Raw genomic sequence first — 22851 nt, forward strand, 5'->3', positions numbered from 1 at the left:
TTAATACCACACGTGACATCCACTTATAAAGACCACACACACGTGTAACACGAGCCAAGCAGAATACTCAACTCCCCCCCCCCCCCCACCCCGCGCATTGGGATTACCTTATATTATAAGTAAACCAAACCTTGAATAAACCCACACGTCGATCGAAGGATTACTGTTGGTCCCCAGCATGTGTGTTTGCCGTCCTTAACGTGTTTTATTAGCAGAGCCATCAGCACGTTATATGGGAAATGACAGATGGTCTAAATTACGGTTGGAGTTGTTTACTATGAAATGATCTTGTTATGATGCGCACACCTCACGTGTAGGTGTACTCACCTTCGAGGGGTCAATGGGATTTGTTCGTTGTGACAGAGTGAGTTGTGGGACATAGTTTCAAACATGGCAGTTTTGCGTGCAGTTCGGTAAGTGTAAGATGTAATTAGCGCCTTTTGAGTTTATTATTAGTGGATTGGTTGAGTAGAAGTTCCTTTTCAAGCCTGGCCGTCTATGGGGCAAGTGAAGTAGAGTTTACTTATTTCTGTGACCTCGGCATATGAAGAGATAGTGTGGTCAGCACTATGCCCAGCCGCCTTTACTTTCCATATCGTGAGTTAGGTACCCATTAGAGTTGGGTGGACTCAGGGACGGTCTACTGACTTGAACCCCGATTCGAACACGAGACTAACGGGTTAGCAGTCTAGCTCTCTACCGCTAGACCACTCCGTCTCATGGAGTCGTTGAGTAGTAGGGCGTATTAGTGTGTACCTGAAAGGGTTGAGTTCGGTTCTTGGTGTTACAGAATCTATGACGTCTCAGGGCCGACTCAGCTGGGATGAGTACCTGGCATAGATTGGTTGGGTTAAGAGAAAGCTAATTTTGCTATTTAACAAAATAATAATCTATTTAAATGTAAAGTAACAAAGCATATGAAAATAATTTATTTCTCAAACAGAAGACTAATTCTAAAGCGGTTCAATTTTGTAATATTGATATTTATTTCAGTCTTAGAAACGAGATAGTAAGATAAAATACAAAATCGCGTGGCCTAGTTTCGAATCCGGGTTCAAGTCAGTAGAAAGTCCCAGTTCACCCAGCTCTGATGGGTACCTAATTCATGATAGGGAAAGTATAGCCAGCTGGGCATAGTGCTGACCACACTATCCCTTTCTATGCCGAGGTCTCTGATACAGATAAACTCTACTTCATCTGCCCCATGTATTGGGCAGAACGGGAATTTGCAATGATTTGCTTTATAAATGCATCTTAATCTATAATAATAGTTTCGCTGTCTCTCTATCTGTCTATCTATCTATCTATCTATCTGTCTGACAAGAACGCTCTAGAGAAAACACAAGGAATTTAAAAACCTGCACAGTAATTCGAAAAACGAAATATGACGTCGACACATTTAGCGTAGAGTAGAACATAATCTCAAACCAGAGAGTGCACACAGTAATGTAATGACGTCATTGAAACATTGAAAAAAAGGAAATGTTGTCTAATCTAAATGGTTTGCGTGAAGAGTTTCTTGCATAGAATTCTTCGAGTAGGGGCGAAGCCCCACCCCCCGCGTAAGAACGTCTGAGCCCCCCCCCCCCTCCCCAACTCAAAAGAAATTTCCTCATCGATACTCTATAATAAAATTACCGCCTAATTAATGTGTCTAATCTAAAAAGTGGTTTTCTCGCAATTTCTTTAATGCAATTCTTCGCGAAGTGGCTAAGCGCGACACCAGTGTTTCTTTCAGACTTTTTCCTCCCCGGAGAGGGGTGGGGGGTACTTGAAATTTTCGGGGGCGGGGGTAGAATTTTCGGGGAGGGGGCGGACACTGGAAAAAGTATATAATTATATTTCGTTGAATGGGACGGTAGACATGTTTTTTTAGAGGGGGGGGGGGGGGTGGGGGGGGGGGGGGTAGGGGGGTGAGTGGGGGAGGGGTGGTTTTAATTTAGACTTTTTCCTCCCCGGAGAGTGGTGGGGGTACTTGAAATTTTCGGGGGTGGGGGTAGAATTTTCGGGGAGGGGGCGGACACTGGAAAAAGTATATAATTATATTTCGTTGAATGGGACGGTATACATGTTTTTTGGGGGGTGGGGGGTGTGGGGGGGGGTGGGGGTGTGGGGGTGGTGTGGGGGGTGTGGGGTGGGTGGGGGTGTGGGGGGGGTGGGGGTGTGTGTGGGGGGGGGGGCGGCTGGGGTGGTTTTAGTTTAGAGAAAAGAGACAGCACTATCAGCCTAGCGCCCGGTGTATCCTTCCTCAACGGGCCATTTTTCTCGTTCTATATAATAGTTTCGCTGTCTCTCTATGTATCTATCTATCTATCTATCTATCTGTCTGACAAGAACGCTCTAGAGAAAACACAAGGAAATTAAAAACCTGCATAGTAATTCGAAAAACGAAGTATGACGTCGACACATTTAGCGTAGAGTTGAAAATAATCTCAAACCCAGAGAGTGCTCACAGTTATATGACGTCATTGATTATCGCGTAAACATTGAATAAAAAGGAAATGTTGTCTAATCTAAATGGTTTGCGTGAAGAGTTTCTTGCATACAATTCTTCGGGTAGGGGCGAAGCCCCACCCCACGCGTAAGAACGTCTGAGCCCCCCCCTCCCCAACTCAAAAGAAATTTCTTCATCGATACTCTATAATAAAATTACCGCCTAATTAATGTGTCTAATCTAAAAAGTGGTTTTCTTGCAATTTCTTTAATGCAATTCTTCGGGTAGTGGCTAAGCGCGACACCAGTGTTTCTTTCAGACTTTTGCCTCCCCGGAGAGGGGTGGGGGTAATTGAAATTTTCGGGGGCGGGGGTAGAATTTTCGGGAAGGGGGGCGGACACTGGAAAAAGTATATAATTATATTTTGTTGAATGGGACGGTAGACATGATTTTTTTCGGGAGTGGGGGGTGGGGGGTAGGGGGTGGGGGGGGGGTGTGTGTGGGGGGGGGGGTGGGGTGGGGTGGTTTCCTCATCGATACTCTATTATAAAATTACCGCCTAATTGCTGTGTCTAATCTAAAAAGTGGTTTTCTCGCAATTTCTTTAATGCAATTCTTCGCGTAGTGGCTAAGCGCGACACCAGTGTTTCTTTCAGACTTTTTCCTCCCTGGAGAGGGGTGGGGGTACTTGCAATTTTCGGGGGCGGGGTAGAATTTTCTGGGAGGGGGCGGACACTGGAAAAAGTATATAATTATATTTCGTTGAATGGGACGGTATACATGTTTTTTGGGGGGTGGGGGGTGTGGGGGGGGGGTGGGGGTGTGGGGGTGGTGTGGGGGGTGTGGGGTGGGTGGGGGTGTGGGGGGGTGGGGGTGTGTGTGGGGGGGGGGGCGGCTGGGGTGGTTTTAGTTTAGAGAAAAGAGACAGCACTATCAGCCTAGCGCCCGGTGTATCCTTCCTCAACGGGCCATTTTTCTCGTTCTATATAATAGTTTCGCTGTCTCTCTATGTATCTATCTATCTATCTATCTATCTGTCTGACAAGAACGCTCTAGAGAAAACACAAGGAAATTAAAAACCTGCATAGTAATTCGAAAAACGAAGTATGACGTCGACACATTTAGCGTAGAGTTGAAAATAATCTCAAACCCAGAGAGTGCTCACAGTTATATGACGTCATTGATTATCGCGTAAACATTGAATAAAAAGGAAATGTTGTCTAATCTAAATGGTTTGCGTGAAGAGTTTCTTGCATACAATTCTTCGGGTAGGGGCGAAGCCCCACCCCACGCGTAAGAACGTCTGAGCCCCCCCCTCCCCAACTCAAAAGAAATTTCTTCATCGATACTCTATAATAAAATTACCGCCTAATTAATGTGTCTAATCTAAAAAGTGGTTTTCTTGCAATTTCTTTAATGCAATTCTTCGGGTAGTGGCTAAGCGCGACACCAGTGTTTCTTTCAGACTTTTGCCTCCCCGGAGAGGGGTGGGGGTAATTGAAATTTTCGGGGGCGGGGGTAGAATTTTCGGGAAGGGGGGCGGACACTGGAAAAAGTATATAATTATATTTTGTTGAATGGGACGGTAGACATGATTTTTTTCGGGAGTGGGGGGTGGGGGGTAGGGGGTGGGGGGGGGGTGTGTGTGGGGGGGGGGGGGGTGGGGTGGGGTGGTTTCCTCATCGATACTCTATTATAAAATTACCGCCTAATTGCTGTGTCTAATCTAAAAAGTGGTTTTCTCGCAATTTCTTTAATGCAATTCTTCGCGTAGTGGCTAAGCGCGACACCAGTGTTTCTTTCAGACTTTTTCCTCCCTGGAGAGGGGTGGGGGTACTTGCAATTTTCGGGGGCGGGGTAGAATTTTCTGGGAGGGGGCGGACACTGAAAAAAGTATATAATTATATTTCGTTGAATGGGACGGTAGACATGTTTTTTTTGGGGTGGGGGGGGTAGGAGGGGTGGGGGGTGGTGTGTGTGTGGGGGTGGGGGGTGGTGTGTGGGGGTGGGGGGGTGGGGGTGGGGGGGTGGTGTGTGGGGGGTGGGTTGGTTTCAGTGTTTCTTTCAGACTTTTTCCTCCCCGGTTGGTTTTAGTTTAGAGAAAAGAGACAGCACTATCAGCCTAGCGCCCGTTGTACCCTTCCTCAACGGGCCATTTTTCTCGTCTATAATAATAGTTTCGCTGTCTCTCTATGTATCTATCTGTCTGACAAGAACGCTCTAGAGAAAACACAAGGAATTTAAAAACATGCATAGTATTTCGAAAAACGAAGTATGACGTCGACACATTTAGCACAGAGTAGAAAATAATCTCAAACCCAGAGAGTGCTCACAGTTATATGACGTCATTGATTATCGCGTAAACATTGAATAAAAAGGAAATGTTGTCTAATCTTAATGGTTTGCGTGAAGAGTATCTTTCATACAATTCTTCGTTTAGCTGCGAAGCCCCACCCCCGCGTAAGAACGTCTGAGCCCCCCCCCCCCCCACCCCTCCCCAACTCAAAAGAAATTTCTTCATCGATACTCTATAATAAAATTACCGCCTAATTAATGTGTCTAATCTAAAAAGTGGTTTTCTTGCAATTTCTTTAATGCAATTCTTCGGGTAGTGGCTAAGCGCGACACCAGTGTTTCTTTCAGACTTTTTCCTCCCCGGAGAGCGGTGGGGGGTACTTGAAATTTTCGGGGGCGGGGGTAAAATTTTCGGGGAGGGGGCGGACACTGGAAAAAGTATATAATTATATTTCGTTGAATGGGACGGTAGACATGTTTTTTTGGGGGGTGGGGTGGGGTGGGGTGGGGGTGGGGGGGGGGGTTGGGGTGGGGTGGTGGGGGTGGGGGGGTGGTGTGTGTGTGTGTGGGGGGGTGGGTTGGTTTTAGTTTAGAGAAAAGAGACAGCACTATCAACCTAGCGCCCGGTGTATCCTTCCTCAACGGGCCATTTTTCTCGTCTATAATAATAGTTTCGCTGTCTCTCTATGTATCTATCTGTCTGACAAGAACGCTCTAGAGAAAACACAAGGAATTTAAAAACATGCATAGTATTTCGAAAAACGAAGTATGACGTCGACACATTTAGCACAGAGTAGAAAATAATCTCAAACCCAGAGAGTGCTCACAGTTATATGACGTCATTGATTATCGCGTAAACATTGAATAAAAAGGAAATGTTGTCTAATCTTAATGGTTTGCGTGAAGAGTTTCTTTCATACAATTCTTCGTGTAGCTGCGAAGCCCCACCCCCGCGTAAGAACGTCTGAGCCCCCCCCCCTCCCCAACTCAAAAGAAATTTCCTCATCGATACTCTATAATAAAATTACCGCCTAATTAATGTGTCTAATCTAAAAAGTGGTTTTCTTGCAATGGGACGGTAGACATGTTTTTTTTGGGGGGGGGGGGTGGGGGGGGTGGAGGGGTGGGGGGGGGGTGGTGTGTGTGTGGGGGGTGGTGGTGTGTGGGGGTGGGGGGGGGGTGGGGGTGGGGGGGGGTTGGTTTCAGTGTTTCTTTCAGACTTTTTCCTCCCCGGAGAGGGGTGGGGGTACTTGAAATTTTCGGGGGCGGGGGTAGAATTTTCTGGGAGGGGGCGGACACTGGAAAAAGTATATAATTATATTTCGTTGAATGGGACGGTAGACATGTTTTTTTTTGGGGGGGGGGGTGGAGGTGTGTGGGGGGGTGGTGTGTGGGGGTGGGGGGTGGTGTGTGGGGGGGTGGGTTGGTTTCAGTGTTTCTTTCAGACTTTTTCCTCCCCGGAGAGGGGTGGGGGTACTTGAAATTTTCGGGGGCGGGGGTAGAATTTTCTGGGAGAGGGCGGACACTGGAAAAAGCATATAATTATATTTCGTTGAATGGGACGGTAGACATGTTTTTTTTTGGGGGGGGGGGGGGGGTGGAGGGGTGGGGGGGGGGTTGGTTTCAGTGTTTCTTTCAGACTTTTTCCTCCCCGGAGAGGGGTGGGGGTACTTGAAATTTTAGGGGGCGGGGGTAGAATTTTCTGGGAGGGGGCGGACACTGGAAAAAGTATATAATTATATTTCGTTGAATGGGACGGTAGACATGTTTTTTTTGGGGGGGTGGAGGGGGGGGTGGGGGTGGGGGGTGGGGGGTGGGGGGCGGTGTGTGGAGGGGGTGGTGTGTGGGGGTGGGGGTGGTGTGTGGTGGGGAGTGGGGGTGGGGGGTGGTGTGTGGGGGTGGGGGTTGGGGTGGGGGTGGTGTGTGGGGGGGTGGGTTGGTTTTAGTTTAGAGAAAAGAGACAGCACTATCAGCCTAGCGCCCGTTGTACCCTTCCTCAACGGGCCATTTTTCTCGTAATTAATAATAATCCTATAACTCTAAAATTACGCATACATTGAGAAATGCGCAGCTTCAAAGTCAGCATTCCACTAAAACGCACCACTAATGAACGCGACACTTATTGTGTGGGTAAATAGTATGAACACTGTTTTCCAGTTGTATCGCTTTAATACCTTATCGCCTACTTAGATAATGAATCTCCAATGGTAAAATATCAACTGGTCACTCCAGTTCTGCATAGTTGTACTATCTATCTGAATTGTTTTACGATATGAAAAGATCTAAACCTATTCGGTATCAAATACGTATATATGTATATTTTTTGGTTATTTACAATTTTACAAAACAATAATTATAATGCCATTAAGCTTGACATTCTCGCGAAGATTGTTGTCGTTTTATTTTTAAAATCGTGTGCTATGTTATTTTGGTAGTAGTTATAGAACATTGATTGTGAGGCTTTTGTATGACTATTATAAAATGTAGTTTTTTTTCCTTAAGAGTATTTTCTGTAAATAAACAACAATTTATTTAAAAAAAACTTTACAATTGTAAAATGTAAACAAACATGGCGAAACTAGTTCATCCAAAAATAAATTTTAGGGATTTACCGAAAATGTGCGTAAAGTATTGGCTTTAACTTTTTACTTTCTCGTATATACGTAGTATAGAGAAAGTCTTGTAATCGTGCAAAAAAAAAAATCGAGATTTTTACAAATCTCGACGTTTTACACCTCACTGATACGGAAAAACATAATTTTGCAATCTTGTCCGTATGTCTGTGTGTGTGTCTGTGTGTCTGTGTGTCCGTGTGTAAACACGATAACTTGAGTACCGTTACAGCTAGGTTGATGAAATTTCATATATAAGTATTATATCAAAATCGTAGATCCGTATCAACTTTTGAGCGATTTCCCACAACCGGAAGTGGTACTTTTTCTACTTTGAATTTTTCAAAAGCCTATAACTTGAGTACTATTTCAGATAGATACATGAAATTTCACATGTAAGTAAAAGATCTAACTCTCTACCTTCTGTTAAATTTTGAGTAATTTCCGTTGACCGGAAGTAGTAATTTACGCTACTTCCGATTTCTCAAAAAACTAATGTAAATTTTAAAAGTACTAATAATATTGCGCACTATTATGCGCTTTTTTATTTCGCGTTCACTTGGTGTGCAATTAATTTGTCTACGAGATTTTATTCTATTTTTAAAACTTTAAGTATTTAAAATGGATTAAAAATCATGTCAATAGCCCGAGTTCCCATCCCCTGTTATTTTATATAAAAATATTCGAGAAAGTTTAGGGGAGATCACTCCCGGTTTATTTTATTTAAATTAGATCTAGATATTTTTATTCAACAGCGAAAATCGCGATGTAATCTGAACGGAAGTATCCCATGAATGTTCTTGACAGTACAGAAATGCGATCACAGTGTTTTTACACACAATCATCCCTCAGTTATCGCGGTAAATAGGGACAAGATCCGACCGCGATTATTGAAAAACCGCGGAGTAGTGTTACTCTCTCATTTTTAACATACATACATTGTTTATGTATGTATGTTACCCTCTCATTTTTAACAAACATACATTGTTTATGTATGTGTAATTTAACATAATTCCATATGTTATCGTTGGATCATTAAGAATAGTTTCAGACATGTAAATCAAATATTAGTTGTATAAGTAACATACAAAAATTGTAACATTTTTAAACATTCCGCGATGTAGGCCTACTGAGGCCGCGACAAAAGCCAAAAGTAATTTTATACCTTTGATTCTAAAAAATTATTAAAAATAATAACTCTAATTTCTGAAAACTTTATGTCTTTGAAGTATTCATTTTATGTTACGGCCAGTAATAAAGAAAAGCTGTCAAAAACACATGTTTCATACACGCCAAATTACATGTTTCATACGCGACAAAATCACGTTTCATAGGCCTAACACGCCAAAACCACATGTTTCATACGCGACAAAAACACATGCTTCATACGCGCAAAAAACACATGGTTCATACATGCCAAAAACACATGTTTCTTACACGCCAAAACCACATGTTTCATACACGCCAAAAACACATGTTTCATACACGCCAAAAACACATGTTTCATACATGCCAAAAACACATGTTTCTTACACGCCAAAACCACATGTTTCATACACGCCAAAAACACATGTTTCATACACGCCAAAACCACATGTTTCATACACGACAAAAACATGTTTCATACACGACAAAAACACGTTTTATACACGCCAAAATCACATGATTCCTACACGTCAAAAACATGTTTCATACACGCCTAAAACATTTTTCATACACGACGAAAAATAATGATCAAACTTTATATTAAACACAGCGGTTGCCGTTCGGAAAATCCAATTTAAAATATGAATAAAAAAAAATCCATATTTGGGCTTAAACAATTACGTTTCAGTTTTCTTTATTAAAACACCCAATGTATTGATAAACCTTAAACTAAGCTGATGTACATGCAATTTTAAGTTAGCTGATTAACAATTTGTACATAGATATTCTAACTTATAAATCCATTCAATATAGATGCTCCACTATCCACTCCAGCAAAATGTAGATGATACACCATCCACTCCCAAATAACATAGATGCTCCACCATCCAAGTCCAACTAAATATAGATGCTCCGCCGTCCACTCCAGCTAAATATAGATGTTCCACCATCCACTCCCAACTAAACATAGATGCTTCATCTTTCCCTCGTTACTAAATATAGATGCTCCACTGTCCACTCCCAACTAAACACTGATACTCCACCGTTCCATCACAGCTAAATATAGATGCTCCGGCATCCACTCACAGCTAAATATAGATGCTCCACCATCCAATTTCAACTAAACATAGATGCTTCACCATCCACTCTCAACTAAACATAGATGCTCCACCATCCACTCCCAACTAAATATAGATGCTCCACCATCCACTCCCAACTAAACATAGATGCTCCACCATACACTTACAACTAAACAGTGATGCTCCATCATCCACTCCAGCTAAACTTAGATGTTCCACCATCCACTCACAACTAAACATTGGAGATACACCTTCCCTTAACAACTAAATATAACACAGTTGGTCTATTAACCCGAATATTACAACGTTAATGGAAAACATCTAGTAATAATCGATTTTAACCTTAAATATATTGTTTTTATTACTTTAATTATTTAAACATCTAGTAATGTATACCTTAATTTACTCATAATATTTTAAATACATCATTATAAAATCAATCATTTTACAGTGAGGGCGGGGTGGTGTAAGGTTTGCGGTGTTACACAGCTGTTTAAATCAATGTACTTATAATTCATCTTGTCGCATCGATTTGTCATACACACAGCCATATATGGAAAATGTAGAAGAATGTTCTTTAGGCCTAGCAATCAATTGGACAGATAGAGTCCATATGTTTCTTGACTTCGGCATATGAAGGGAAGGTGAAGTCAACACTTGTTCAATTATGGGATGGTCAAATACTAGAGTATAGAACAGCGAAAAAGGAAGTATCGAGTTCCAACCCTTGTTCGATTCCGCAGAGTTACTGAGTCTATGAATACCTGGCTCACGTTAGGTATTTTTTAAAAGGCGAATTGGCATCGTGCTAATACACTATCCTTTCATATACCGAGGTCACAGAAACACGGGAACTCTACTTCACTTGAATAATGCGGGTCCGAAAGGGAACTTTACACATAGCTATACGTAGACACAGAAAAAGAGTGGTCGAATGAATGAGCGTTTTGGCCGCTAGCTCCAAGGTCAGATCTTAATTATGACCTTTCACTGTAAGATCCCTCAGTCCACCTAGTTCTGTAGTGTAGGCCTACCTGACTTACCTGTAGGAATGTAAATGAGGCTGGGCATGGTGCTGACCAAATTGTACCTTTATATGCCGAGGTCAAGAAACATATAAACTTTACTTCATCTGCCCAATGGATTGTTGAGTCTAAAGAGGATATATATATAGGATATATATGCATGTATGTATGTATGTATGTATACATATTCATTAATGTCTGTGTATGTAATGTTGTTGCATTTTAAATTCATACAAAACATTGATCCCCCATGCTTTTTCAGCTTTCCTATTCGAAGAATATACTTTGTGTGTGCGCTTATAGCCCTAGGTACCGTTCTCGCCTTGAGTTTTGTTTTGAATGTGGCCAACTTCAGCGTCGTTGACAAGAGGAGGTACCTCAACCTCCAACGATTCCGTGACACGCCCCTGGATAAAGTTTTACCTGTCACACATTACATAACGGAGGCAACAGGTGTGCAAGACAGTCCTCGTGTGATTTATCTCCCCCAAACAAAGGAAAAACCAGACACAACTTCGATATCAGTTTCAACGGGAAAACCAACACAATCGGAAAAACCCAATGCTTTGGAAATTCCCAGAACATCGGAAGTTCCCAAAGTTAACGGTAATTTTACTTTCGATTGCCTGCCGACCCCGTTTGTCTGGTGCAAGGATCGTGTTCCCACAAAGATTCGAGCAAGTGGTTCAGCCACCAAGAAAATCAGAATAGCTGCTATGCGTATGCCGTCCTGGGTGACTGAAAGTGACCACTTTAACTTCAGTTACTGCCCTTACAAGAACTGTATCTTCGACGGGGAGTTAATCACGGAGAAGACGGAAGTGGTGGTGGTAGATGTGGTGGAGCTGGCGTTTACGGTGGTGATGCCGCCGAGGTGGCCGCATCAGCTGTACGTGGCCACGGCGTGGGAGTCACCTGTGCACATGTTTAATTCCGTTACAGGTGAGTCAAGGTCACTGTTTCTTTAAGACATCATCGACAGGTGTCAAGGTCAGTGCATCTTTAAGACATCCACCCCGTCGCCTAGTACCTCGAATGTTAGAACCCCCCTCCCCCCCACCAACACCCCACCTCCCTCCCACACACTCACGCACACACACACCCGGACCTAATATCAAATCATTTAATGTATATACAAAATAATTATATAATTTAACCTGTGTACGCCATCATCCCCCTCCCTCCACAACCTCGAATTTTATTTAAATCACGCAAATCCCGGATGTTTCAAATGACTCCCCCCCCCTCTTTCCAACTCCATCCCCTCCTCCCCCAAAAGAAAAAGTGTCTCAAAGTAACACTTAAGTTCGCTTCTAATTTTTAAAGTAAACAAAAAACCAAAAATTGTTTTTGTTTCATTAAATGATTGTTGCTGTGTTTTGAAGACATATTTGAATAGCGTTTAAATTTTATTAATTGAATATTGTTTTTTTTTTTTAGTTAATGAATTACATTTCACTATATTCAGACTCAGGTCAAACCTCCGAATGGAATTCGGCCTTCAACTTGACCATGACCTATAGGGTCGATGCGGACATGTTCTCACCCTACGGGCACCTGTTGTACACCCCACCTGACCCACGGGCTAAGCCGGATTATTGTAAGTCATATTGTCGTTTTATACGACCACTCCCTCACCCTTATTTTCTAAGTTGTACGCTTACATTCACTCCAGAGGCGTAGCGACCCTTCCCGGCTCCCGGGGACAAACTTTCAATTTGGCGCCCCCCTCGAAACAACCTTTCAATTTTCAATTTGCACCCCCTGCCCTCAAACTTTTAATTTGCACCCCCCCCCCCCGTAAAACTTTCAATTTGCACCCCCCCCCCCCCCGTATATATATATTTTTTTTATATTTATATTGCAAAACTACAGCTAAAATGATATTTTAATTTGTTATTACAACCCATTTTGGCGCCCACTAAGGTCGGCACCCAGAGACATATGTACCATCCGCCCCCCCCGCGCTACGCCTCTGATTCACTCATCTGTCATATACTCCCCCTCCCAACCAAAAAAAAACCCTAAACTGGCTATTCCCCTCCAGCACATTTCTGTATGTATAGACATTAACAAAGAACGATGACATGCATATTGTAGCATAAGTCACTTTTTCACAAAATATATTTTAAAAAATTAAAGTGTATTTGTATAAATATATTGTGTTTGCGCATTTTTTTGTTTGCGCAGATTTCCATTGCGTAGTTTTCCGATTACGTTTTTTTTTCTTCTGAGAGCGATCTTTTGCAAACCCCACCCAATCCCATCCCCCAACAGGCTGTTACAGGTTATTTAAGTCATTCGTTCATCTGTTGTTTTATAATCTTCCCTACCCCCCCCCCCCCCCGTTACTAGACAAATTATATATTCCATAATTAAGTCACCAGCTGTTAATAGATGTTGTAAAGCCCACTATGAATAAAATACTGCTTTTTTTTTTTTAAAGTCGGACTGTACGCTGCCAATATGATAGTTGAAGTAGAGTTTATCTGCTTCTTTAAACTCTGTTTCTGTATTGATTGTTTCGTCAGTAAATTTCAACTTTCATACATAAAAATACTTAAAGCAAATGACCTATAGTGTGTGTGTTAGGTACTCATCAGAACTGAGTACACTCACATCATGTAATGAAAGCTAAATTTAAACGAGCGAGCTGGATGTACATTTCTAAAACCACATTCTCCTTGTCTATAGATCTAAAAAAAAAAAAAAAAACTAAGATATAAAAAATCGAAGTTCCACCTGCTGCACATATAAATATATGGTAATCAATACGAACCTATTCAATTCGCACTTATCGATAGTAAAGCTGTTTAGTTTTTCCTCGTGCCTTTATTAAAGAGTGCTGCAGATTTTCGATTAGTTCACCGAAGTTTTAAATTTACTAGTAAAAACACATTAAATTGGTAATGCTATTTTAATATAATATATTGATCTAGATTAAAAAACCTAATATCGATTTTAGCAATCAATAAAATAGGATCATGCTTGTGACAGTTGGTATATTTAATAGTTCCCTGAGCGTAAGTCAGTATATAACGAATATGACTAACTGTTTAAAACGATTTATATACAGAGTAGTCTTAGTATATAGTATGGGACGGCGTGGCCTAGCGGTGGAGCGCTAGACTGCTAGCCCAATAGTTTTGAGTTCGAATCCGGGTTCGAGTTAGTGGAACGTCACTGAATCCTCCCAACTCTGATGGGTACCTAACTTACAACATACGCCATTTTCATACATTTTTTCTTACAACTAAAAACACACAACATTTTTTCTTACAACTAAAAACACACGTTAAGGAAAGTAAAGGCGGCTGGGCATATTGCTGACCACATTATCCCTTTATATGCCGAGGTCATAAGGTGTCAAAATATGTCTCAATTACATTAGTTTCAAAATCACTTAATTTAGTTTATTGTTTTGGTGAAGGACTTTTCCCATGCTGCTGTCATATAATATTCTAAACAACATGAAGCAGATCAAGTTCAATAAGTCTAAATAAAGTACCTTTGCGAACCTTACAGTCATGGGTCAGGTGAAGTAGAGTTCATCTCTTTTAGGGGTCGACGAGGTCGGGTGGGTAAAGTTCATGTCAGCTAAATCGAATAGTCCAGAGTTCGAACCCCCATCAATTTAAAAAAAAATCAAGAACGAAGAAGAAGAAAAACTGTTTGAGTAACCTAGTCATATGAAGTTATAATGTGGTTAGATTGTGTCCCTGAGTCAAAAGGTTCTAGATCTATAGCAACACATTTCCACGGCTTGATCTGTTGATATTTTTGTTACTTTTATTTGATAAAATTAATGTAAATGGATCACTGATGTTTTCTTATAACCCGTTCAAGAGACGCTCTAGCCAAAAACAAAACGAAGACTGCCTTTTGGGTTGTTAGTTGTTTTTTTTTCATAAAATATACTAGAATACCCGTCATCCGTTGGATAACTGTGGGTTTCGGGGGTCATCCATCAAAAAACATCACGTCTGTCACTCAGAGGCATAGCGACCCTTCCCGGCGCCCGGGGACAAAGTTTTCTATTTGAACCCCCCCCCCCTCAAACTTTTGATGTGCACCCCCCCCCCCCCACTCAAACTTTCGATTTGAACCCCCCTCAACCTATCAATTTATTTTTCCAAACCATTTTGGCGCCCCAACATATGTCCCCCCCCGCCCCCCCCCTTCCCCCCTCCACCTCCCCACCCCCCGCCTCCCCTTCCCCCCCCCCCGCCTCCCCTCCCCTACCGTCCCCCCCCCCCCTCCTCGGTACGCTACTGCAGTGTCACTTATCGTCACAAAAAACAGACCCCACATTCAAATATATGTTTTTTATCTTTTAAAAACACCGAAAACACCGATTTCGGACTATCCCTTCATAAACTGACGTCACAGGTGACCTACTCAACTCTACTTCACCTGCCCAGTGTCCTGCCAAGTCTCAGACAACATGTTTTTATCGTTTAAAAAACAATTCCAGCCGAGCATGTATCTGACCACACTATCCTTTCATATGCTTAGGACAAAGAAACAGATGAACTCTACTTCACCTGCCCTGTATCTTGCCAAGTTCAGATAGGCAACGTTATCATTCACATCTAAAAAAAAAAATTGAAAAAAAAAATTTCACTGACATATTGGTCTAGAACCCGTGCCTCCTGCATGAGAGCTGACTACGCTACCATTTTAGCTATTTACTCGTGACGTCACAAGTGAATTTTTATACTATACTATGTGTCTCCTTATGCAACTTGATTTACGCGTATAGATTCTAGATCTAGATCTAAAAATAAGTCTAGTAGTACTAACTTTCAAATTAAATTTTATCTTAAATAAGCCAAACAAAGATTTATATAAAATAATTAAGGCCTGAAATAGATTCTAGATGTAGAATTTACATTAAGTCTAGATCTAGAATTTACATAGAAACCTAGTGACCTACATCTAGGCTAGATCTAGATCTAGGCTAGATTCATAAATTTCCTTCGATAGCTGATCTTTAGATCTAGAGAAATTTATTGTAAAACTAAATGAAAAAGACAGTTGAACATTGATATAAGTGTTGGAACGTAATAAATACAGAAAACGGACGTATTGTTAAAGTTATGACCGACAGAAAATTAGATTTAGAACGCGTTAAACTTGTGAATGGGAACACAATTTTCTTCGATAGACGCCGCCATTTTATTGTACTAAAGAGTAAACAAAAACCTGTGACGTCACGGTCCCGCCGAGTCTAGTGGCTTTTCAAATATTTTAAAAAAAAATGGGTTATTCTGCATAGGAATAAATCAATAAATTAATTAACGTCTTTAAATAAATTTGCGATCAACAGTCTGTCTGCATTAAAAAATTATTCTCTACCTGCATACCATTTTACAGCTTTCCAGATAGAGTCGAACATATCACAATTTTCGATCAGGCAAACAAATAAATATTCAAACATGTAAACAAAGTTGACTTTTAGTAGTATACTAGAATACCCGTCATCCGTTGGATAACTGTGGGTTTCGGGGGTCATCCATCAAAAAACATCACGTCTGTCACTCAGAGGCATAGCGACCCTTCCCGGCGCCCGGGGACAAAGTTTTCGATTTGAACCCCCCCCCTCAAACTTTTGATGTGCACCCCCCCCCCCCCCACTCAAACTTTCGATTTGAACCCCCCTCAACCTATCAATTTATTTTTCCAAACCATTTTGGCGCCCCAACATATGTCCCACCCCTTCCCCCCTCCACCTCCCCACCCCCCCTTCCCCCCCCCCGCCTCCCCTCCCCTCCCCACCCCCCGCCTCCCCTCCCCACCCCCCGCCTCCCCTCCCCTACCGTCCCCCCCCCTCCTCGGTACGCTACTGCAGTGTCACTTATCGTCACAAAAAACAGACCCCACATTCAAATATATGTTTTTTATCTTTTAAAAACACCGAAAACACCGATTTCGGACTATCCCTTCATAAACTGACGTCACAGGTGACCTACTCAACTCTACTTCACCTGCCCAGTGTCCTGCCAAGTCTCAGACAACATGTTTTTATCGTTTAAAAAACAATTCCAGCCGAGCATGTATCTGACCACACTATCCTTTCATATGCTTAGGACAAAGAAACAGATGAACTCTACTTCACCTGCCCTGTATCTTGCCAAGTTCAGATAGGCAACGTTATCATTCACATCTAAAAAAAAAAATTGAAAAAAAAAATTTCATTGACATATTGGTCTAGAACCCGTGCCTCCTGCATGAGAGCTGACTACGCTACCATTTTAGCTATTTACTCGTGTCGTCACAAGTGAATTTTTATACTATACTATGTGTCTCCTTATGCAACTTGATTTACGCGTATAGATTCTAGATCTAGATCTAAAAATAAGTCTAGTAGTACTAACTTTCAAATTAAATTTTATCTTAAATAAGCCAAACAAAGATTTATATAAAATAATTAAGGCCTGAAATAGATTCTAGATGTAGAATTTACATTGAATCTAGTGACCTACATCTAGGCTAGATCTAGATCTAGGCTAGATTCATAAATTTCCTTCGATAGCTGATCTTTAGATCTAGAGAAATTTATCGTAAAACTAAATGAAAAAGACAGTTGAAAATTGATATAAGTGTTGGGACGTAATAAATACAGCAAACGGACGTATTGTTAAAGTTATGACCGACAGAAAATTAGATTTAGAACGCGTTAAACTTTTGAATGGGAACACAATTTTCTTCAAAAGACGCCGCCATTTTATTGTACTAAAGAGTAAACAAAAACCTGTGACGTCACTATTCCCACAAAGTTTAGTCAAGGTTTTAACATTTTAAAAAAAAATGGGTTATTCTGCGTAGGAATAAATCAATAAATTAATTAACGTCTTTAAATAAATTTGTGATTAACAGTCTGTCTGCATTAAAAAATTATTCTCTACCTGCATACCATTTTACAGCTTTCCAGGTAGAGTCGAACATATCACAATTTTCGATCAGGCAAACAAACAAATAAATATTCAAACATGTAAACAAACTTGACTTTTAGTAGTATATAGATAGATGTCAATAGATCACAGACGTTTTCTTATAACCCGATCAACAGACGCTGTAGCCGAAAACAAGACTAAAAGAGCCCTTTAGATTGTTATTTTTGTTTGATAAAATGTAAATAAATAGATCATTGATGTTTTCTTGTAACACGTACAACAGACACTCTACCCAAAAACAAGACAACGACTGGCTTTTGGATAGTAAGTTTTATTTGATAAAATGTGTAAATGGATCATTGATGTTTTCTTGTAACCCGTCCAACAGACGCTCTAGCCAAAAACAAGACGAAGACTGCCTTTTGGCTTGTTAGCAACTGTGATGCCACCTCCCACCGTGAGATGTACGTCAAAGAAATGAAGGTCTTTACGTTTTTCTATCTCACACTCTACATTATCATCGATCACCATCTATCACTCTTGATAACTATCGATCGCTCGGGATCACCAACAATCACCATCTATCACTATTGAACACATTTAATCGCTCGTAATCAAAACAGATCCCCATTAATTACATTTTCTCCCCAACTATAAGATCAATCACCGTTTGTCACCAACAACCACCATCTATCACTATTGATTACCATCGATCGCTCGTGATAACAAAATATCACCATCAATCACTCGTGCTCACTTTCAATCGCTCTCGATCATATACGATGCCCAATTAATTAATTTTCCCCAATACTAAGATCAATCACTCTTATCTTAACACCAACGACCACCAACCAGAGTTTCTTCTGACCCCCCCCCCCCCCGAACAAAATGTAATTTAAATAGAAAATATATTTTTTTACGTGTCCGTCCGCGGAAAATGTTGTCCGCCCCCTCCTTCCCCCCCCCCCCCCCCGAAAATATCAAGTATCCCAACCCCCACCGGAGAAAATAGTCTGGAAGAAACACTGCCACCATCTATCACTCTTGATCACTTTCAATCGTTCGTGATCACAAAAGATCCCCATCAATGACACTTTCTCACCAACGATAAGATACATCACTATTTATAACGACTAATCACAAGTAAGACGGAGTGGTCTAGTGGTAGAGAGCTGTACTGCTAACTTTAAGTCTCAAGTTCGAATCCGGGTTCAAGTCAGTAGACCGTACCTGAGTCCACCCAACTCTGATGGGTACCTAACTCACGTTAGGGAGAGTAAAGGCTGCTGGGCATAGTGCTGACCACACTATCTCTTTATATTCCGTGGTCACAGAAACAAGTAAACTAGCCACATAGACCGTCAGGTTTGAAAGGGAAACTTACTTAATCACAAGTAATCTCTATTGATGACCAACGATTTCCTGTAATCATTATTTATCTCCATCGATCTTCCTTTCCACATCCTCTGCATGACGTGTCAACATACTATGCCATTAAGGACGTAAACTCCGACGCTAGCCTGTTTTTATTTCTGGATTTGCTTACATTGCCTTTGTCCATTCAACAATAAACTACAAGGCAGCAGTTGTCTTATTTTGGAGTTGTCTCTCCTAGATGATTTGCTGTCCCCAGCTATCGGGCGTCTTCTGCCAGGGGTTTTGAACTCGGGCCGTTTCGGTTTAACAGCCATGAGCTTTAAAACCTCGACCACGCGGCCCCAATTATCCATCAATCAATAAAAATCACTCTTGGTCACTACTGATCGCATTCAATCACGATGAGTAACCAATATTCAATTTTAATCACCTTCGGTCACCGTTAAACACCCTTGATCACTATTGTTACCCGAAGTTTAACTAAACGTGTAAAAAAAAAAAAAAAAAAAAAAAAAAAAAAAAAAAAAAAAAAAAGAAAAAAAAAACTATCACCCGCAGTCAATCTTGATCAATACGAATCAACACTGATCCATGTAAGTCTATATCAATCAATATTGAAATCATCGAACACGGCGAGTCTATGTTAATCACTACCAATCATTATCAAACTTCATCATTCATTAAGGGGGATCAGCGTGGACGAGTCGGTAAAGCTCTTTGTTGCTTAACCGAAATGTCACCGAAATTTTGCTATTTAACAAAATAATAATCTATTTAAATGTAAAGTAACAAAGCATATGAAAGGGGTCGGCGTGGTCGAGTCGGTAAAGCTCTCGAAAAGTCTCGAGTTCGAACCCTCGGACAAATGAGAATCATTAGCTGGGGACAGCCACTCTTCTAGGAGAGACAACTCAAAAATCAAACAACTGCTGCCTTGTAGTTTTTTCTTGGTTGACAAAGTCTATGGATGCAAATCCAAAAAGAAATCAGGCTAAAATGGGATTCAATGGCCTCAATGGCGCATAACCAGATAACCAGTCGACACGTACACTTAATTGTGTTGGAGGGGATCCCTTCCAAAACTTAAATTAAGATCGAAGAAGAATATCATTCATTATTAATGTTGTCTATTAGCTTCGCTTTTTATCCCTTTCTGTAATTTCAATAATATATATAAATATATATATATATATATATATATATATATATATATATATATATATATATATATATATATATATATATATATATATATATATATATTGTGACCTTTCAGAAATACATAGACGTGGACATCTACGGTGCCTGCGGCGAGTCCTGTGGTGAGCGCTGCCTGACAGACCTGCCGCGCATGTACAAGTTCTATCTGGCCTTTGAGAACTCTTTCTGTACCGATTACGTCACGGAAAAACTCTTCAAAATTTACAAGCCAGAGCTCCACGTGATTCCCGTCGTGCTGGGGAAGTTACCGTACAATTCCTATTTTCCGAAGAGTACTTTCGTCAACACGGCTGATTTTCCGACGCCCGAGGCTTTGGCTCTCCACCTCAAGGACCTGGGTTCGGATCTCACGCGGTACAGTAGGTATCTTGAAGAGAAGGATAAGTACGTGTCGCATGATACAGGTCAGATAGGCTGTATGCTATGTGAATACTTCAGCACCAAGAAGATACAAAGGAAAGTTTATAACCTCAGAGAATGGATGAGTGTTGGTCATTGTGATACTAAAGACGAGGTTGATGCTGTTAAAGAGGTCGATTGATTACACATTGTAATTAGAAAATTTTAGTGTTTGTAATTTTTTTATTTTTTTTTTTTTGTAAAGGGAAGCAAATCTGATGGGTAGATAACTTTTGTTTATTCATCAACATTAGGCTCTTTCGAGGAATAAATGCAACCTGTGTAAATTTGATCTTGCTACGGAAAGATGACATTATCAAAGCATCTTTTTTTCCCCATTTTTTTGTTGTTCAAATATTATGAAAACTAAAAAAAAAATGTCCAGAGGCTACCGAAATATTTGTTCATAAATAGTTCATAAAATTTCAAATACATTTTTAAGACCCACTTAAACAATCATAGAAACCCAAAGTGTTTGATAATAGGGTCGCATAATCTGTCTCAATTAAATAATTTACAAAATCAAAGTAGTAGTTATCTCTAACCTCTATTAAATTAGTTTGATAAATATTAAGTAGTTATATATAACCTTCGTTAAATGTGTTTGATAAACATTAAGTAGTTATCTATAATCTTCGTTAAATGTGTTTGATAAACATTAAGTAGTTATCTATAATCTTCGTTAAATGTGTTTGATAAACATTAAGTAGTTATCTATAATCTTCGTTAAATGTGTTTGATAAAAATTAAGTAGTTATCTATAACCTTCGTTAAATGTGTTTTAAAAACATTAAGTAGTTATCTATAACCTTCGTTAAATGTGTTTTAAAAACATTAAGTAGTTATCTATAACCTGTATTAAATGTGTTTGATAAACATTAAGTAGTTATCTGTAACTTCCGTTAAATGTGTTTGATAAACATTAAGTAGTTATCTATAACTTCTGTTCAATGTGTTTGATAAATATTAAATAGTTATCTATAACATCTATTAAATGTGTTTTAAAAACATTAAGTAGTTATCTATAACCTGTATTAAATGTGTTTGATAAACATTAAGTAGTTATCTATAACTTCCGTTAAATGTGTTTGATAAACATTAAGTAGTTATCTATAACTTCTGTTCAATGTGTTTGATAAATATTAAATAGTTATCTATAACATCTATTAAATGTGTTTTAAAAACATTAAGTAGTTATCTATAACCTGTATTAAGTGTGTTTGATAAACATTAAGTAGTTATCTATAACTTCCGTTAAATGTGTTTTATAAACATTAAATAGTTATCTATAACTTCCGTTAAATGTGTTTTAAAAACATTAAGTAGTAATAATCTGTAACATATATAAATGTGTTTGATAAACATTAAGTAGTTATCTCTAAAGGGGAAACAAATCGTGTTTAAAGCTTAAATATTCCGTCCAATGTATCTCCGCATTTCCGGGAATATTCTTCTTTCGTCAATTGATTGTAAATTCAAATAAAACAAGCTTTTTGATTGGTAAACGAGAATTGTAAACTTTGGGAAAGCAATCGAATCCTTAGTTTTGTTACTGTCGTGATATTATGTATCGTGGTAGCGATAAACTGCGCATGTCTTACTTATGTTAATGTTAATAGAAGTAGATAATTAACTAAATGTGCAATGTATTCAAAACATGCATGTAACAACAATATATGTTACTGTTATCCATTATATTTTTTCTATTAATTTTTCTGTTTTTAAACTTATTTTTTTCTCAAATAAATTTTTAAAAAAGTATTTCTTTAGTGTAACTTTTAATAATTCAATAATATAACGTTTTCTCATGTTTATTTTTGCCTATCATAAATTCTTCTAACATTCCTTCAACTGTATAGAAATGTATACATCTCCCTGTTTTAAATTAATACAACGTATTATATTCTGCAGTAATACACAAGTGATAGGTTATGAGGTATTTACTATATAAAGTTACTGTGAAGAGAATACTGTTGATTATACGTTTTTAAAATACGCAATCCAGTAGCACAATACAAAATGCTATAAAACAACGTTTTTAAAAAACGAAAAATTGTTAATTTTTGTTTTTTCGATTCCACAAAATAGTGAACTATTCTATGGCAATTATTTGAATGTGTTTTTTTTTATCAATAGGTATCTGTAGAGTGTTCATTTCAGAGGAAACAAAAAAAAATTTGTTTTTGTAAACATTATGCGCTGTTTTTATTGACTGCAATAAATACAAGCTAGATATTATTTGATTCAGAACTGACTTGTGTTAAAGTGTGCTCTTGTTGATTTTTGTATTAGAATACAACTTTAAAAGTAATTTGTCGAATTTAATTTTTTTCTGAGTTATAAATATTAATGTCAGCAATTAAGCAT

At 39.6% G+C, this 22851-nt stretch overlaps 1 protein-coding gene across 2 annotated transcripts; it reads left to right on the forward strand.

Moving 5' to 3' along the window:
* The first annotated feature begins 293 nt into the window (after positions 1–293).
* LOC131930897 (alpha-(1,3)-fucosyltransferase C) lies at positions 294–21413 on the forward strand. 2 transcript variants are annotated; one of them, XM_059287559.1, is made up of 5 exons: positions 294–413; positions 10854–11533; positions 12060–12191; positions 17876–17970; positions 20141–21413. In XM_059287559.1, exons 1-5 carry the CDS (start codon positions 391–393, stop codon positions 20624–20626), a joined length of 1416 nt encoding a protein of 471 aa, XP_059143542.1. In that variant the 5' UTR covers positions 294–390; the 3' UTR covers positions 20627–21413. The 2 variants fall into 2 exon arrangements, with proteins under 2 accessions (XP_059143542.1, XP_059143543.1); XM_059287560.1 differs by lacking the exon at positions 294–413 and adding an exon at positions 6893–6936.
* Positions 21414–22851: the final 1438 nt, after the last annotated feature.

The sequence above is a fragment of the Physella acuta genome, unplaced genomic scaffold (assembly GCF_028476545.2).
Source record: "Physella acuta isolate Inbredline_101_S28 unplaced genomic scaffold, ASM2847654v3 ptg001864l, whole genome shotgun sequence".
In the NCBI taxonomy this organism is placed as follows: domain Eukaryota; kingdom Metazoa; phylum Mollusca; class Gastropoda; family Physidae; genus Physella; species Physella acuta.

Coding starts and splice junctions, on each gene's coding strand:
- LOC131930897 (XM_059287559.1), top strand. CDS start 391: ATGGCAGTTTTGCGTGCAGTTCG. Junction 414..10,853: donor GCAGTTTTGCGTGCAGTTCG/GTAAGTGTAAGA, acceptor ATGCTTTTTCAG/CTTTCCTATTCGAAGAATAT. Junction 11,534..12,059: donor CATGTTTAATTCCGTTACAG/GTGAGTCAAGGT, acceptor CACTATATTCAG/ACTCAGGTCAAACCTCCGAA.